Below are 19014 nucleotides of genomic sequence, written 5' to 3'. Positions count from 1 at the left end.
TTCGTCACCCTTCTCTGTACCTTTTCTAATTCCATTTTTATCATTTCCAAAGAAAAATCGTACTTTTTTTTTTTATACAGAGGGTTGGTTTTCCCTTACATTGCCAGGCGTATTCAAATGAGACGAAAGGTCTTTCTTCAGCTAAAACAAGGGTTTTGGCAGTGGGGGCTACTTTTTTTTTTTTTTTTAAGTTTCCTTGTAAGTGCCTGGTAACTTTGGTGAGTAATTCCTATTATTTTTTTGGACCCTCACTCACTTGGACAATTTCTTGATAGGTAAGGAGAAGACCACAGTTTAATATGCTTTTGTATTTTGAGAGCAGGATTTAGGGTTTAGTGATTTAAGTTTTGTCTGCAGTAGCAAGGAAATTTCTTACAGCGATAGTGGCTCTTTGGTTCTCTTTAATGTAGGCTATAATGCTTTGAATATCTTTTTTTTTTTTTTTTTACTTACTGACTCTGTATATTTTCCTTTGCATTTTCTCTTTTTGTTATCCATAAAACATATTTCAAAAATTATAAATAAAGTGAATAATAAATGAATGAAATGTAAGTGGTTTATGACTCCATGACTTGCAAGTCCTCATGGATAGGTGGCTGTGTATGTAAATAAAAGGTATGCAGAGGAGGGGAGGGGAGGCCAGGGAAGAGAGAAATTATATGTATGTGACAGTTTTGGAGGAGGTGCAGGATGAAGGCATTCAAATGGGGTGTTGTTTGAAGGTGTGTGCCTGTAGAGGAAGATGATGTTAGGGAGTGGCATTATAGGACATCCCACTCTCTTGCACCTTCTCCACGTCATACAAATAGCCATACTAGGTCATACCAATGGTCCACCTAGCCCAGTATCCTACTTCTAACAGTAACCAATCCAGGTCACAAGCACCTGGCAGAAACTCAATTTGTAGAAACTTGTTCTCATGAACCTTCCCACACTCCCCCAACTTGCTCTCTCAGCCACCTTAATTCTCCCCACATCGTCCTCATTCTAGCCCCACATAGTCCTACTCACTCAATGTCCACCTATTCTCCCTCCTCTGTCCTCAATACTCCACTCGCTCTTCCCTCTCATACAATCCCTCTCCTCCACTCACTCTTCCCTCCCCACTCATTTACGGAACCCCAAGTTATCTCTATTCCTCCATCACTCACTCCATGCTCTTCTCCTTTCCTTTCCCAAATCTGCTAACCGCATATAAAAAATGCAGTTGTAAACTGGGAGGAGGCTTGGGAGTGTGTCTCCAGGTTCTTTAGCTTGCAGGGTCTAGCAAGCCCTCTCTGCACAGCAGAGTTATTCCCCAAGGTCTTGCCAGCTTCCCTTCCAGTTTATGAAGTGCAGAAATGTCATTTTGCCCTGTTACAACATAAATTAAGCCCTAGCTAATGGTACAGATTTGTACTCATATGTTCTCTCTCAAAGGGGGAAGACAGGAAGTTACCTGGTGTTATGCCACAGTGAGAAGGCCGTGTTCAGTATTAAGAGCTTTCACTGTGTTTGTTCCAGAGAGAGAGGGCTTGGTTGGCCAGAAGCAGATCACATGACATCGCCAGCCCTTCAAATTGTAGCCTCATGCATAAAGGGGCATGTCAGGCTGCTTTGGAGCCCCCCTGGAGCACCAAGAAGGCTCCAGAGATGTTCATCTGTAAGCAAGAGATTGGGTGGATGTTTATGCTTTCCATATAGACTGTCACATCAAGATACTGTGATTTTTCAGTTACCCTACTGTGGGCGAAAGGAAAAATAAGTTAGGTGTAACCTGGACAAGCAGGCCTATGGACCAACAAGTGACTGTGCTTTGTTTGGTTCATGGTGATGCTAGGTCCTCCTCTGAATCAGGTGCCTCATTGAGACCTGTGGTCCAAACTCCTCCACTTCAATCAGACACTGTGATTAAAGCTCAGCGTCCAAAACCTCAGGCTAGTTTTTCTATTATGACTGAATAACTCTACAGGTTCTTTGATAATGGAATCTAATCTTATTGCTATTCCCTAGGGCTGTCTCTCCTCCTTTGGATGCCACCTCATCTGAGGATATTTAGTTTTTAGACATTTGGAGAATAATCTCCAGAACAAGAGCTATTGCAAGAGACAGTCACACAACTCTGTAGTTCTCTAAGGAAGTTATGTCTAAGATTGAGGATCTGGAGGATAGGATGATAGCCTCTGAGGCTAGGTTTGAATATTCCGGAGCCCAAGATCCAGATAAATCAATCTGTTGGGTGTTCTGGCATAAAGGATAATTTACTACTGCATCATAAGACAGAAGCCTTAGAAAATGTGTCTAAAGTTAGAAATCTTAAATTTCCTAATTTTTCTCTTGACTTGTTTGCTTTCTGCAGAGATTCTATGAGAAATCTTAAAGAGGTCCCAAATGTTTCAAATGCTGACTATTGCTTTTTCTCAATGTTATTATATGTTTTTAATAGGACTAAATGATGAATGAGAGCAAGAGGAAGACTTTGATACTATTGCTTTTCCCAACAGTTTAGATCTTACAGATTTTTTGGAGACATAATTTCATGGCTGAAAAAAGATAAACTGCTGATTTTGGAAATATATTTAGGAAGAATAATTGTTTGTTTTGTGGATGGAAGATACAAGTCTCTCTCAATGTTATTAGATCCCCTCATCTCCACAGAAAGGGTTTTTTGGCATTTTAAGAGTCACGTGTTAGTTTTAGAGGCTATGTTCTTTTTAATACAGTGCAATCCGCTTAAGTGTAAGGGTCTGGGACCAAAGAAATACATGCAGATAACCGGAGCATGCACTTAACCGTTGTGACCCAAAGAAGCTTGACATCTGATAAACATATGTACAGTACTGTTTATTATACATACAGTATACAGTCTCCGTTAACTGACGTTATACAGTCTCCGTTAATTGACATTAGGCTTACTTGAAGTAATCAGTCATAGTCCTATGTACACTCTTGTGTCTATGATTTCCATAGACTACGTCTGCCAGACGGTAAAAACTGTCATAGCACTGACATCCAGTGGCCTCCAGATAGGCCCGCACGGTGTTGAGATTCTCCAGCGCTCTTGCAAAAGTGACAGGAGGTTGTTGAATTTTGTCAGCATGTGCCTCGCTGCTCATTTCATCATCTGTTTCATCATCAGCCATTGTCTGTGTGTAGGCGCATATCTCGACATCAGTGCTGTCGTCAGCTGTTTGTAGATCGTAATCAACAGCTACGTAGTGATGAAACTCCTCTCCAGTAAAACCGGCTGGGATGTCAATAGCCTGTTCATCTGACGTGTTTGCAACAGCTGCATCTGTTTTGTCCCTCTCTACATCCTTAACAAAGCTTGCCCGCTTGTAGCAGTTCACAATGGTTGCCTGTGTAACATGATTCCAGGCTTCTTTCTGCATATGTAGGGAATCCAACAGTGATAGATTACGAGCCAGTTCAACAGCACGTTTATCCTTGCCAGTCTGGTCATCCATAACACTCATCAGATGACATAGCACAAGAGCCCAATAATGTTGTTTGAAATTGGCTATTATGCCCTGATCCATATGTTGGATCAGAGAGGTAGTGTTTGGTGGCAGGAAGACCACCTTGACGTTAGATAGCCTGACATCATCCCTGTGTGCAGCACAATTATCACAAAGCAACAAAATCTGATGCTTTTGTGCCTGCATTCTAGTGTCTAACTTCTTTAGCCACTGCTTCCAAATTTCCCCAGTCATCCATGAATTTGCGTTAGCCTCTATGACACAGGAGTCGCTTAACATTTCTTGAAGCAATGGGGCTGTTTGCTCTTTCCAATGACGAGTGGTTCCAAATTCTCACTCCCATCCATATTGCAGCAAAGGAGGATCGTCAGTCAGTCCTTCAACGTTTTACTTCCTTTAGTTTTGGCTTGTTTGAATGCAAGTGTTCCATCAGGAATTGCTCGCCAGTAGAGACCATTTTCGTCAGCATTGAAAATGTCACGAGGTGCAAACTCATTCAACATGGTAGGAAGAACTGAAACAACCCAATTTTCAGCACCAAAGTCATCAGAGGTCTTGTTTTTCACCATGCTGTTTCTTCAATTTTATGCTGTTCCTCTCCTTCCATCTTCCAACCATCCAACAGTGGCTCTGAATTCATTTAGTCCAAGACTTTCAGCTAGCTGATTAGCTTTCTCCATAAGCAGTGGACCACTGACAGGAAACTGTCTGCTCCTGACTTAAGAAAACCACAAGAAGAAGAGCATCTTCTATATCCTCAGCTTTTCCCGCCCGTTTACGTTTCCAGTGTGGATTTGTATTGTTTTGCCAGTCTTCCAGAAGCTGGTCTTTCTGCATCAAGATATGTGAAATTTGACTGGGACTCACACCATATTCTTTAGCAATAGATGCTTGACTTGTTTGTTTTCTAATTTTTTAAGAACTTCTATTCGTTAAAGTCTTACATTTGTGCAATGACGATTCCACTCCAGGTACACTCTACAACATCTTCGCTTATTCTGCCTGTGGCAGTTAACCAACAAGATTTCAAATTTACCGCCCCTTTGTCACAACGCCAATCGGCCTCCATATTCCGTGCGTGCGCTTATGCGGAGTCTTTCCTGCAGGAGTGGTTCTAAACCATGCATATAAGTGAATCTTGCACTTATCAGTGGTGCGCTAAACCGAAGTTTGTCCCCATAGAAATTGATGGCACCCAAAAACGGGACCCGAAGTACGGCATGCAGTTAAACAGAGCATTTGCTTATCCAACATGCTCTTATATGGAGTGCACTGTATTTCCCCACAAATATCTAATTTCTTATAAGGATGTTGGCTATGTCTTTATGAATATAATTTTAAAGAAGAGCTTACTAGGATATCAACACAAATAAATGATACACATAATGCAAAAATGATATCCCCTGTTATATCTGATAAGTTTTTTTAATTATTGGGAGGAAAAACCTCAAATCATAAAGGAACACTCCTTCGTTGATAACACCAACATTAGGAAGGAGCTTTAAATCATCACGGGTAAAAAAAAACCTCCTTCTTTTTTGTTATTTTACAAAATACATATTGGCTTTTGCGCCTTTACTTTAATATGTGTGAAATCATGTTGGATATAGATGAATTTGAAGATCCTCAATCAAAAAAGAAATATATCTTACGACAAAGTACCACTTGCTGGTCAGATTGGGTTGTATATTGTATTATGTGTAGTTGCAATAAATTCTATATCGGTCAAACATCTAGAAGATTATCTTGCTAGGCTCATCGAACATAAAAGTGATATCAATATTAAGAAAACCACAGCACCTTTAGCAGCTCATTGTAATAAAGATGGGCATGCTTTTGAAAGCTTAAAATGCTGGGTACTTCAACAATTGAAATGGCAGATAGGAGGAGGTGATAGAAAACTCCTCCTACTCAGACAAGAACAGCATTGGATCTTTCGATTACATACATTAGACCCTTTGGGATAAACATCAAAATAGAATGGAATAAATTTTTTTGAAAGAACAAACTTTTTTGAAAGAACTGTAGTCTGAGTTTATGAAAGATCACTTGTGATTGACATCGGAAAAGGAGGGGCGTATTATATAGGCGTCTGACGTCAACACTATATAAACCGCAGCCATCTTGAGAATTGCTGTGTTAGATTCAGAGCACTTTGTAAGGACGAAGAAGCTAAAAGCATATTTGTAGAGCCTTGTTATTGAAAAATCAAGCTGAGATTTCTTTGCGCTTTTCCTGCAGATTTGATCAGTCGGACACCACAGTACCCCGAGGAAGGATTTGAAACTGAGGCCAAAGTCGGGCCGTGGGAGGTGTCTAATCAACTGTAGATTAAAAAGTTAAGTGCAACTATCCCATACTATTTTAAATAGATGGTTATTGTTATTTTGAAATATTAACGGCGCAAAAGCCAATATATATTTTGTAAAATAACAAAAAACAGAAAGAGGTTTTTTTTACCCGTGATGATTTAAAGGTACTCCGTAATGTTGGTGTTATCAATGAAGGAGTGTTCCTTTATGATTTGAGGTTTTTCCTCCCAATAATTAAAAAAAACTTATCAGATATAAGAGGGGATATCATTTTTGCATTATATGTCCTTATGAAGCCAGATTATCTGAAGCGTTTTCTTTCTGATATGAAATCTTCTAGCACCTGATTATGAATGAAGGAGTAAATCTGATAAACCAGTGATTAAGTGGGAATTATCCTAAGATTTTCATGGGTTTTTTCTTAATTTCCTCTTTTTTTCATGATGTGGGCTATAATTATGTACAGTATTTTTTTTTATTTAGCAGAATGCTAAGTGTATCTTCTTCCATTTCTATTTCTTAGTTTCTCTTTATTAATTATTAACTGTTACAACTGAAACAATAAAAAATAGAGTTTAGAAAAACTTAATTAGTTTTACATCTCTCTTCTTTCTTAACTACTTTAAAATAACACACAAGTTAATCTTTAGACAGATACACCAAACTGATGCTCTGTTTAGCTATACCATCATCTCTAGCCACAGCCACTGGAGAACTTATGACTTGCTACCGGTAAAATAAGATGATTTCCAAGGACAAAATAGAAAGCTGATGTAACAGTCCTAGGTAAGTGGGGGAAGGTAAAATTATGTATCATACCTGATAATTTTCTTTCCATTAATCATAGCTGATCAATGCATAGACTGGTGGGTTGTGTCCATCTACCAGCAGGTGGAGATAGAGAGCAATCCTTTGCCTCCCTATATGTGGTCATGTGCTGCCGGAAACTCCTCAGTATGTCGATATCAAAGCTCCATCCGCAGGACTCAGCACTTAGAGAATTACACCCACAAAGGGACACTCTGCCCAGCTCACCACCGCTGAAATGGGGGAGGGGAATCCGTCCAGCTCATCCCCGCGGAGCGGGGGAGGGACACCACACCTGCCGATGCAGGGGGATCTGGCTTATCCTGCGACCGCAACCGCGGGAGGAGCTGGCTGACCCTAACACCGCCGAAGCGGGAGGGATATAATGCTACCCTACTGCCGCACGAAGCGGGAGGGAGCGCCGGCAGAATTTAGGTCTCAATTCAGCCCCGTAAAACGGAGGGGAGAGGAATGCAGCAGCTCACTGTACAACAAAATTGTCTCAACTCCAGAAGAATTCAATCGAAAAAACTTGAACACGAAGATCCTCCTGAACAGGAACTGAAGACTAAACTTGAACCTGAAATGCAACCAGAATATAAACAGTACAGATATCTGGGAGGGGCTATGGATTGATCAGCTATGATTAATGGAAAGAAAATTATCAGGTATGATACATAATTTTACCTTCCATATCATCATGCTGATCAATCCATAGACTGGTGGGATGTACCGAAGCAGTACTCACCCAGGGCGGGACATAGAAATCCCTGACCGCAACACTGAAGCTCCAAACCGGGCCTCCGCCTGAGCAGCCACAGTCAAACGGTAATGACGGGAGAAGGTATGAGCCGATGCCCAAGTTGCCGCCTTACAAATCTCTTCCAAGGAGATGGACCCGGCCTCTGCCATCGAGGCCGCCTGTGCTCTAGTGGAGTGAGCCTTCAGCTGGATAGGCGGCATCTTCCCCACGGCCACATAAGCCGCTGCAATGGTTTCCTTGACCCATCGTGCCACTGTAGGCTTGGATGCCTGAAGACCCTTACGAGGACCTGCGAACAGCACAAACAGATGATCCGACTTTCGGAAATCATTGGTCACTTCCAAGTATCTGATGATGACTCGTCTCACATCTAGATATTTGAGAGCACAGTACTCCTCTGGGTAGTCCTCCCTGCGAAAGGAGGGTAGGCAGAGCTGCTGATTCACATGGAAACGAGAAACAATCTTGGGCAGGAAGGAAGGCACCGTGCGAATACACACTCCTGCCTCAGTGAACTGCAGGAAGGGTTCCCGACATGATAGCGCCTGGAACTCGGAAACTCGTCTGGCTGAAGTGATAGCCACCAAAAAGACTGCTTTCAACGTCAGGTCTTTCAGAGATGCCCTCGACAAGGGTTCAAAAGGCGGCTTCTGCAAGGCTCTTAGCACTAGATTGAGATTCCACGCAGGCACCACCGAGTGCAGAGGAGGGCGTAGGTGATTAACCCCTTTGAGAAAGTGCACCACATCTGGCTGCGAGGCCAGGGAAGCACCCTTCAGGCGACCCCTGAAGCAAGCCAGAGCCGCTACCTGGACTTTAAGGGAACTGAGCGACAAGCCTTTCTCCAGACCTTCTTGCAGGAATGCCAACACTGAAGAAATTGGAGCAGTGAAGGGAGAAAGAGAGCCTGCCTCACACCACGATGCAAAGGTACGCCAAACCCTGGCGTAAGCAGTAGAAGTAGAGCGCTTCCTCGCTCTCAGCATAGTGGCGATGACCTTGTCTGAGAAGCCCTTCTTCCTCAGACGCTGCTGCTCAATAGCCAGGCCGTAAGACCAAAGGGGGAGGGATCCTCCATCACCACGGGACCCTGATGCAACAGGCCCCGCACCCGCTGGCAGCCGCAGAGGGCCGTCCACCGAGAGCCTGATCAAGTCCGCATACCAGGGACGTCTGGCCCAGCCCGGACCCACCAGGATTATCTGACCCGGATGCTTTGCCACCCGGTCTAGCACCCTGCCCAACATAGAGAAGCTCCTGTGTCGGCCACCGTTGGAGAAGAGCATCTACTCCCAGAGATCGAGGGTCCCCTCCTCTGCTGAAAAAGTGCGGCACTTGGGAATTGGCCGATGACGTCATCAGATCTATGCTCGGCTGGCCCCAGCGCTTCGTGAAGTCCACAACGAACCGGTGTCCCAGTGAGCAGCTGCAATAAACGCTGATATAAACGTTGAAATAAACGCCCTTAAAGGACGTCCAAATTTTTTTTTTTTTTAATGGAGCCAGCGGGAGGGGGAGAAAAGGAGGGACCTGGCACCACCAGGTTTGCACTTGCTCAAGAAGAGCCCTCAACCCCAGGTACTCAACAAAACCTAAGAATTAGGCTTGGAGACCTAGCCAGAGCTGCTGCTGTGTGTGACCACCACCTGCTGAGATAGAGAACATACTGAGGAGTTTCCGGCAGCACATGACCACACATAGGGAGGCAAAGGATTGCTCTCTATCTCCACCTGCTGGTAGATGGACACAACCCACCAGTCTATGGATTGATCAGCATGATGATATGGAAACAGCAGACGCAAGAAGCAACAATGTTAGTGTCAAATTCAAATGTGCAGGATTGAAGAGTGGTTAGGAGTAGCACCACTCTTCTGAATGGAAATGTGAAATGGAATGGAAAATTCTCAGTCACTGATGGTACCTGGGGAGTGAGATGAATCCAAAGAAGAGAGAATAGAAATGGGTAGTATAATCACAAACGTTTTATTTATTTATTTATTCTTGTAAGCCACATTGAGCCAAAACTTTCTTTTGGATAACTGTGAGATATAAGTAATGTTAGGAAAGGTTACATAGCCACTTTATTAAAAAATGGATAACACTAGATAACTAATTTACTAAAGAATACCATGACTTACAGATGATTCTGCTGACATGTTACTATAGGGCTCATTTTCAGACTTACAAAGTTCCATATGCTGCACTGCAGTAGTCTAGTTGGGACAGTATCAAGGACTGTACTATGAGACGGAATGATTCTCTTAGAAATGTTTGCATCATTCATCAGCCTTGGCCTATACACTGTGTGTTATATTGTAATTTGCCAAACGCAGAAAGCATTGCTGACAGTAACAGATGATTTCAGTAGATAGCAGAACTGATATGGTACACTTGGGTGATTTCATCACCTTACTGGAATGGAATGGTTCTCCCAGAACTCAGAATGGTAGAATTGAGAAAGGGTATTCATCTTGAATTTCTCCTTGCAGAGAAAATGGTTGAGGTCTCTGAGGTTCAGAATGGAGTGTAAGCCTCCAGTCTTTTAGTCTTCAAATCTCTTTATTGGTTATGGAAAGTATTTATAGTATAGAACGTGGAGGTGTATTTTCAAAGCAATTAGACTTACAAAGTTAAAGTTACACAGTAACCTATGGAACTTTATAAGTCTAAATGCTTTGAAAATGAGCCCCATAGTAACAAATCAGCAGAATCATCTGTAAGACATGGTATTATTTAGTTAATTAGTTATCTAGTGTTTTCCAGTTTTTAACAAAACGGCTATGTAGAGAATAATTGTGTTCCAGAATCCATTCATATTTCTACAAAATAATATTTAAATTAGAATTACAGTGAAACACCACCTGTATGCACACCAGTGGTGTGCTGGAGCCAGCTCGCACTGGCTCTGCAGAGCCGGTTGTTACTTTTTCAAGAATTTAGCGAGCCGGTTGTTCAGCTGTCAGCTCTCTCCCCGCCTCTCCAGTCTCCGAGTCGACACCTACCTCCTCCCAGTGGCTCCTCTCGCTCTCTCTCCGCCTCTCCTGTGTTTCCCAGTTCTGCCCAGCGGCCCCATCTGTCGACGTCAGGATGCCGTCCTACTCCCAGCGGCTCCTCGCGCTCTCTCTCCGCCTCTCCGAGTCCCGCCCTGTCAATGTCACAACGCCCCTGCAGCACCCTGCCCGCCAGTGAGAGCATGCCCTTCCTGCTTCGGCTCCTGCAGGTGTTAGTTTGGTTCCTGTCCGCCCCAGGCAGCTCGCGTCTGACCGCACTCTTCATTGGCCACAAGGTAGTAGTGCCTTCTGCTGCACTTAAACACACCCCTGCCGCCGGCCACCAGTCCATCGTCGTCCTCCTCGTCGGTAGAAGAATCTTGAATTGGATCACCACTCCATTCCAGCCAGGTAGGCCCTGCGGCGCGATCTAATATTTATTTATTTAAATTGACATTTTTCATTGCATTTTCTGCTGCTGCTAGTGCGTGAGGGTATCCTCTTTCTTGATGGGTCACTCTTAACTGTTGTTATTGTTGTAATCTACCATGGGAAGCCTGGTGTTATAAAGTTTGATGGAAAATACTGAAATTAAATGGAAGTAGAATTAAACTCTCCTTTCATTGGGGCACACATGGAATCAGATCTTCATCTGTTTTGTAGAAGTTTACCTTTTAGATATGCAAATGGATTATTCTATTTTGAACATGTTTCAGGGGGAAGTGGTTTTATTAGTCAAAATAAATATTTTGTTTGCAGATTTCTTTTGTTTATATAAATGGGCTATATAAGCCCCTAATGCAGCCCATATTGGTTTTCTTATATTTTGTTCTTGTGATAACTTATACTGTGCCAAAACTGAAAACGCTTATCTCTGTCTGGTTGGTAATAAAAGGAGCTCATTGTGAACACTATCTACCCTAAAAGATTGTTTTGTGGCTTCTATGAATAATTGTGATACTGAATAAATAAGCATATGTGTGTGTGTGTGTGTGTGTGTGTGTGTGTGTGTGTGTCCCTAGTCATGATGCATCCTAAGTTTATATAATCCTTCCAAGAAATCCACCCCTGGGTCTCCCCCCACCATCCAAATTTCAGGGCAGGCTATGCCCGCAGAGAGAGCCTGTTAATACTTTACCAGCTAACTCTCTCCCTGGGAATAGCCAGCTCTGCAATTTTTTTTTTTTTTTTGGGGGGGGGGGGCGCAGAGGTGGATGGGGGAGAGAGCCTGTTGTTAAAAATTTACCAGCACACCACTGATGCACACCATTAATGTATGGGTCTGGATTATGCGCGACAACATGCTTCCCGATGATGCCTACTTCGAATGTGGGACTCGTTTGTACAACACAGTAGTCTTTGATGCTAGTGAATGCTTTGTGGCAACTTTTTTAAGAGAACTCTGGAAGCAGCCAAAAAACCTGGTTTTGTGAGAGTCTTTTGGAGACTTCTGCAAGAGAACTCTGGAGGCAGGAAGGAGGCAGTCAAAAAAACCTGGTTGTGCGAGTGCTTCTTAGCGACATTTGTAAGACAACTCTGGAGGCAGATTCACTTAAATGTGCACTGATAGTACACGGTTCCAAGGTCTTTGCCTCCCATGTACTATTGGTGCTCTACTGTAGCTTTCCAATAGGTAATAGATTAGTTTCAGGGCTATAGAGTTTAGGAAGTCAAATAAAAGTTTATCTGTGTCACATAAGTTTGAGGATAATGCAAGTGATTTCCAAATTATAAGGGTAGCTGATAGATTTTCCTGTATGTGTAAAATATCAACAAAGTTTGAATTTTTTGTTTACATTAGGAGTTTTTTGACAAGACCAACAAGGTTATCAGCTAAGAAACCACATTTATGAGATTTAATAGACATTCATAATGCTCAATGGTATAAAAAATATCACTGTGTAACAGAGGCAGAGTGTGAAGATTGAGAGTTATATAGCTAAAGGTTCTCCCAGTTTTTCTCATTAAAGCTATATTTAATTCTTTTTCCCATACGTTTTGTGTACATATGGAATATTTACGAATTTCCATTTCAAATAATTTATAATATGGAGAAGCTGTATAAGGAGGAAGCTAAAACATTTTTGTAATTGATTGTATTGTACTGTATAATGTATCTTATATTCTGCCTTTAACCCTTAGGATGCAAGGTGAATCACAAAAAAATAAACCTTCACATAAAAGGGAATTAATAACTGTTTCCTTAATTATCTTTAAACAAAATAAATTTACAACTGTTCTAAAAATAAATAAGTTTTAAGTGCCTTTCAAAAAAAACATAAGACGAACTTTGCTGATTATAAAAGCCAGTTATCTGAAACACCTGAGATCAATGTTACTATGTTTTAGAGCATGTTGAAGATGGAACCATGCAAAAAGCTAGGAGTCAGGTAATCCAAATGCGGTCTGAAGTGTATGAAAAGTTTTAAATTGATTGTCAATTCTGAGTTGTTTCAAGAACCAAATTTGTTTATCCTGCCAAATGTCCAGTGGTTTTTTTTTGTTTAGAATTTTGGAGTTATTCCATGTCACCATATTGGAATTATTTTTGATAGGTTTAAGTAAATAAGAATCAAGTTTACAAAATGTTGTAAGGGTGGCACTTATGACAGGATGAGATTTTTGGTTAGGCTGGTGTTCCATATCTCTTGTCTTTTTTAGAATGAGTAAATACCTGGATTAGGAGCTTCAGTCCTTTTCTTGTGGTAGGATTGGTTCTATGGTGTTGGACTGAAGTAGGGTATAGGGCAGGTGAGTCCAATTAAGGTGTTTATTATCCTGAGGACCAGGAGTCTGTTGTGATGTTTCAAGAATGGATGAAAGAACTGAACCAGCCCCTCATAGGAAGGGCAGGTGTATGTTGTGTACTAAGTGGAGGAATGACCTAGTGGTTAAGCTAACAACCAGGAAAGTTTAGTTCAAATACTGCTACTGCTCCTTGTGATCTTGGGCAAGTCACTTAACTCTCCATTGCCTTTAAAATTGTGACCAATGAATTTTCCCTCCAAAATTCAGTTTGTGAGCAGAGGACTTTCCCACTGAAATCTCCTTCCTTTCTGAGGAAACGTCCCAACTCAAAACCCTAGCCAATCATGTTTGAGAACCCACTATATATAAGACAAACTGCAGACCTCATAGCATGCTCTGAGGTCTGCAGTTTGTCTTTATATATAGTCATGCCGTCTCCTATTCTCAAACCTCCTTGGTACAAACAAAACCCATTTAGAGAAATGAACCTCACTTCTAAGCCATGCTATGCTGGAAATTATCTTAATCTTTCCAACTTACTGTTAGTGCTTGTCTCATCATTTATATTCTGCCAAAGAGAGCTTCCTTTGTTCAAAAGATATAATATGTGTAGGCAATATATCAAGGTATGCCTAGAAAGTCTTTTTAATCAAGCTGGTAATGCCCAATACAATCTAGATAAACATTACTGTACTGGCTGACAGCTCCTTACACAGTACTCCAAGCAAGGCCAAAACAACCCGCTTTGGCAGAAAAAGAAAAGGGGGGGGGGGGGGGGAACTTATTCCCCCGACCTCACTCAGAATCAAGGAATTAACACGTTTCCCTTGCTTGTAGCTACGTCATTAAACAAACCAATATCTTTTTCCTCTAAAAACTTATCTACATGTGTTCATTTAGGATTCTGCGGCTGGCATCATGATTGCTGCGTCTTGCCAAGTCTGAGTAAGTGGAACCAATGTTTCAGCCATCATGCTCACAAACTTGAATTTTGGAGGGAAAATTCACTGGTCACAATTTTAAATTCTGGTAGGAATAAGGCTTGAAATTCATTGTTTAGGATGAGCTCTTTGTCTCCCTTGAAGTTATTAGAGTGTCTTACTATCTCTATTGCCTCTTTGATTCTTCTCAACCACCAACAATCTACTTTCTTCAAGATTTTGGATGACACAAAAAACTTGAAGGGCTCATCCCAGTGGCGTAGCTACGTGGGGCCTGAGGGGGTCGGGGCCCCCGCAGATTCACCCCAGGACCCCCCTCCCGGCGAACCCGCCCCCGCCGCCGCCTACCTTTACTTTTGCTGGCGGGGGATCCCTCTCCCCGCCAGCCGACGTCTTCTCAGTCCTTCCTGCTCTTCAATTTGTTTGCTGACGTCCTGCACGTACAACGTGCAGGACGTCAGCAAACAAATTGAAGAACAGGAAGCGACTAAGAAGAAGACGTCGGCTGGCGGGGAGTGGGATCCCCCGCCAGCAAAAGTAAAGGTAGGCTGCAGTGGCGGCGGGTTCGCGGCGGGAGGGGGGAGGGCGGCAATGTCGGCGGTGGGGGGGGGCGCCGCCGGGGGGGAGGGCTAAAATGTGCCCCTCCCCCCGGGCTCTGGACCCCTCTCCCACGGAAGGCTGGCTACGCCCCTGGCTCATCCTAAACAAAGCACGGCAACCACTCATTCAAAAGAATGTAATGCAAAAGGACTGGCACTAAGGACAAATGTCTTCTTCCTCCCTCCCAAAGTTTTAGAACATGACCTACAGAAATTCCTACCCACTCCAGAGGCAGAACTGTTACAATGAATTTCCCAGCCTCATTCTGACCAGAATTTAAAATGGAGACGAACGAACTTTCCCTCCAAAATTCAAATTTGTGACCAACAGATTTTCCCATCTGACGAAACTACCCTCCTCAAATCCCAGCCAATCAGGCTTTAGAACCTACTATATGCAAAGACAAACTGCAGACCTCACAGCATACCCTGAAGAAAGCCACAGCATGATAGCCGAAACATTGGTTCCACTTATTCAGCCATGGCAAGACCCAGACAACTACAACAATTATCTAGATATCGCAAGCGAAACAAAGACAAGAAGTCTCCTACCACCTGCTCAAGATACTAGTCTGTCTTAGGTTAACTTACTTTTTGACTTCTAAGGATCCATTTTCCTTGTTTTCCATATTGACTGAGAGCATGAGGAGGCTGAGGATATCTTTCAAGTCTGCAACTAATCAATAAGACAAAAGAAGTTTTATAGAAAACCAAAATACAAAATTTATGTTATTTACAGCACACATTATGTAAGAAATCTCAAAAGGCATCTATTATAACCCTATTTAATAAAAGCAAAATGGACCCTATTTTACAAAGCACGTGGAGGGGCATAATCGAACGGGGCGCCCAAGTTTTCCTGAGGACGTCCTCGCAGGACGTCCCGGCGAAGGAGCGGGGAAACCCATATTATCGAAACAAGATGGGCGGCCATCTTTCGTTTCGATAATATGGTCGGGGAAGCCCACATCTCAACATTTAGGTCGGCCATAGAGATGGTCGTTCTTAGAGATGATCGTCCCCGGTTTTCAGCGATAATGGAAACCGAGGACGCCCAGCTCAGAAATTACCAAATCCAAGCCATTGGGAGGAGCCAGCAATCGTAGTGCACTGGTCCCCCTCACATGCCAGGACACCAACCGGGCACCCTAGGGGGCACTGCAGTGGACTTCACAAATTGCTCCCAGGTGCATAGCTTCCTTACCTTGGGTGCTGAGCCCCCAAACCCACTCCCCACAACTGTACAACACTACCATAGCCCTATGGGGTGAAGGGGCACCTACATGTGGGTACAGTGATTTTGTGGTGGGTGTGAAGGGCTCACATTTACCACCACAAGTGTAACAGGTAGGGGGGGTTGGGCCTGGGTCCGCCTGCCTGAAGTGCACTACAGTACCCACTAAAACTGCTCCAAGGACCTGCATACTGCTGTCATGGAGCTGGGTATGACATCTGAGGCTGGCAAAAAATATTTTTAAGTTTTTTTTTTTTTAGGGTGGGAGGGGGTTAGTGACCACTGGGGGAGTAAGGGGAGGTCATCCCCGATTCCCTCCGGTGGTTATCTGGTCAGTTTGGGCACCGTTTTGAGGCTTGGTTGCAAGAAAAAATGGACTAAGTCGCCAAGTGCTCGTCAGGGACGCCCTTCTTTTTCCATTATCGATCGAGGTCGCCCATGTGTTAAGCACACCCCAGTCCCGCCTTCACTATGCTTCCAACACGCCCCCCCAGACCTACCTTCACTATGCTTCCGACACGCCCCCGGGAACTTTGGTCATCCCCCGCGACGGAAGCAGTTGAGGGTGCCCAAAATCGGCTTTCGATTATGCAGATTTGGGCGACCCTGGGAGAACGACGCCCATCTCCCGATTGTGTCGAAGATGGGCACCCCTCTCTTTCGAAAATAAGCCTGATAGGCACCTAAGAACCACCTCCAACAGTGCACAAACACTGGTATATACATTTACACCTCTGAAGTTGATATACAGGAACATAGGTAGAGTACATGAACACATTAATATATTATAACATATGCACATACATGGCAACTTCACCTCTGCTCTCCTCAGACTACATCTCCAGGAACACATAAAGGTGTACGTGATCTTGTTGGCCTATGTATACATATCCAGACAAATAGACATGAAGTTTTATGAGGCCTTTTCTGTATTTAAACCAACTATGCACACAAAACATAAATGATCCCTAAAAGCACAATATAAAGCATATCTAGATAGGGTTTGCTGTTTTATCTGCCAAGTTTTAAGGATGGCAGGTAAATGTTCCCCAGCAGCATGCTGATGCCACCATCCCACTGGAAAACCCAAGCTTGTTAATACCTCAGATAATTGCATAAATCCCCATCTTTCCTGATGACTAACACACAGCTGGTGACAGCAGAAAACAGATGGCAATATGTTGAGTTCAAGCTGCTGGTATTCTCTGCCATGCCTTCAGTGTTTACAGTCGAGATAGGTAGACCCTAACTCCTATTGTACTTGTACAGAAACCATAAGTAGGGCCTAACTTGCTGCTCCCATTATTACACACACACACACACACACACACACACACACACACACACACACACACACACACACACACACACACACACACACACACACACGTGTTTTTCACTTCCTCTCTCTGAATTATGCAAACAATGGAAATGATGGGGAAGAAAGTGAATCAGACCTCTTGAAATAGCTGTCTACAGATTGTAAGCTTTGTTGAGCAGCAATCCTCTCATAAAAGGACCCTATAATCCTAGACCTATGCCCCCCAGGATACAAAATCACTCACTGGACCAGAAAGGAAAAGAGAGGCGAAGGCCTAGCACTAATCCATCGATCACACTTCACCACCGTAACCACCCCCCAGTCCATTACACCCCAACTTGAAATCGCCTCAATTAGAATCCACCACACCACCTTGCTTGACCACCTAAATTGTGTCTTGTTTTATAGACCACCAGGTAACTGGAACGACTGACAATCACACTTCATGGACTTCATATTAAACACCTGTGTAACCAGCCCCAACATACTAGTACTGGGAGACATCAATCTTCACCTAGAAACCCAAACTCCACCAACGCACGTGAATGCAAGGAATTCCTCCACTTATGGGACCTTAAATGGCCACACATTCAAGCAACCCATGTGAAGGGGCATACACTCGACCTCATCTCACACAAACTGTCCACAGACCAGAACCTAATAATATCAGACTTCAAATGGACAAACATACCATAGTCAGATCACTACAAACTAAACCTATCCCTAACTCTGGCGGAAAAAGGGCTCATATCGTATACAAGAACACACAACCTACAGCACAAGAGGCCAAATAGATTCGGAAACATTCTGGCAACAAATATACAATAATGAATGGCCTGCACAAACGGACTCCACACACTATCTCACGGATTGGGATAAAAGATGCAAAAACATATTAGAGGAAATAGCACCCTTACAACAAGAACCTCTCATAGACACAACTCGATACCATGGTACAATGAAGAACTGAAAAAAACGAAAAACACAATCCAGGAGACTTGAACGAGCATGGAAAAAAATAAAAGATGCACAAATACTTACTGCATGGAAACACAATTAAAGAAAATACAAATACGCAATAAGACAAGCCAAAAGGCAATACTACAAAACCAAAATAGGGCCTGACTACAAAGACATGAAAAAAATATACCAACTCGTCAGCAAACTACAACCACACAGGTATCCCACCTGCAGATAAACTTGCCAAATACTTCAAAGAAAAAATTGTAAACCTACGCAACACGTTACCTCAGAACATTACCGACCGGAAATTTCGTGACTGTATGGACCCAGCCCACAGCAAATATCCAACGGACAGATTCTGGACAAGCTTCCATCCACTCACCGTGGAAGCAGTCAATCAAACGATTAATAGGTTCTCCAAGACTCATTGTAAATTGGACATCTGCCCTAGTTACCTATTAAAATCCGCTCCCCACCGCTTCATAACAGACCTCACATCCAACTTAAACCACATGCTTAAACATGGTCTCTTCCCTAAGGAAAATGGCAACATTCTACTCACCCCAATACCAAAAGATACCAAGAAAATAAACAAACGACATCACCAACTACCCCAAGTAGCATCAATCCCACTAGTAGTCAAATTGATGGAAAGCATGGTAACTAAACTACTAACTGACTACATAAACAAATTCACAATACTGCACGAATCACAATCAGGATTCCGCTCCAACCACAGCACCGAAACAGTATTAATTACTCTCTTAGCCAAATTCGAACAAGAAATTGCAACAGGCAAAAGCGTACTTCTCCTACAATTTGACACGTCTAGTGCATTCGGCATGGTAAATCACAAATTACTACTAAGCATCCTAGAA

At 43.0% G+C, this 19014-nt stretch overlaps 1 protein-coding gene across 1 annotated transcript in view; it reads right to left on the bottom strand.

Annotated features, from left to right (window-relative positions):
• The window catches only part of SAMD13 (sterile alpha motif domain containing 13), a 47289-nt gene extending 28725 nt beyond the window's left edge, over positions 1-18564 (bottom strand). Inside the window, exons 1-2 of the mRNA XM_030206727.1 lie at positions 18519-18564; positions 15210-15294 (exon numbers count right to left, since the gene is read on the bottom strand). Coding sequence (XP_030062587.1) covers positions 15210-15294; positions 18519-18564 — 131 coding nt within the window. The remainder of the gene's footprint in view (positions 1-15209; positions 15295-18518) is intronic.
• Positions 18565-19014: the final 450 nt, after the last annotated feature.

The sequence above is a fragment of the Microcaecilia unicolor genome, chromosome 6, assembly GCF_901765095.1.
Source record: "Microcaecilia unicolor chromosome 6, aMicUni1.1, whole genome shotgun sequence".
Classification (NCBI taxonomy): Eukaryota; Metazoa; Chordata; class Amphibia; order Gymnophiona; family Siphonopidae; genus Microcaecilia; species Microcaecilia unicolor.
This window is presented reverse-complemented; position numbering and strand designations above follow the sequence as displayed.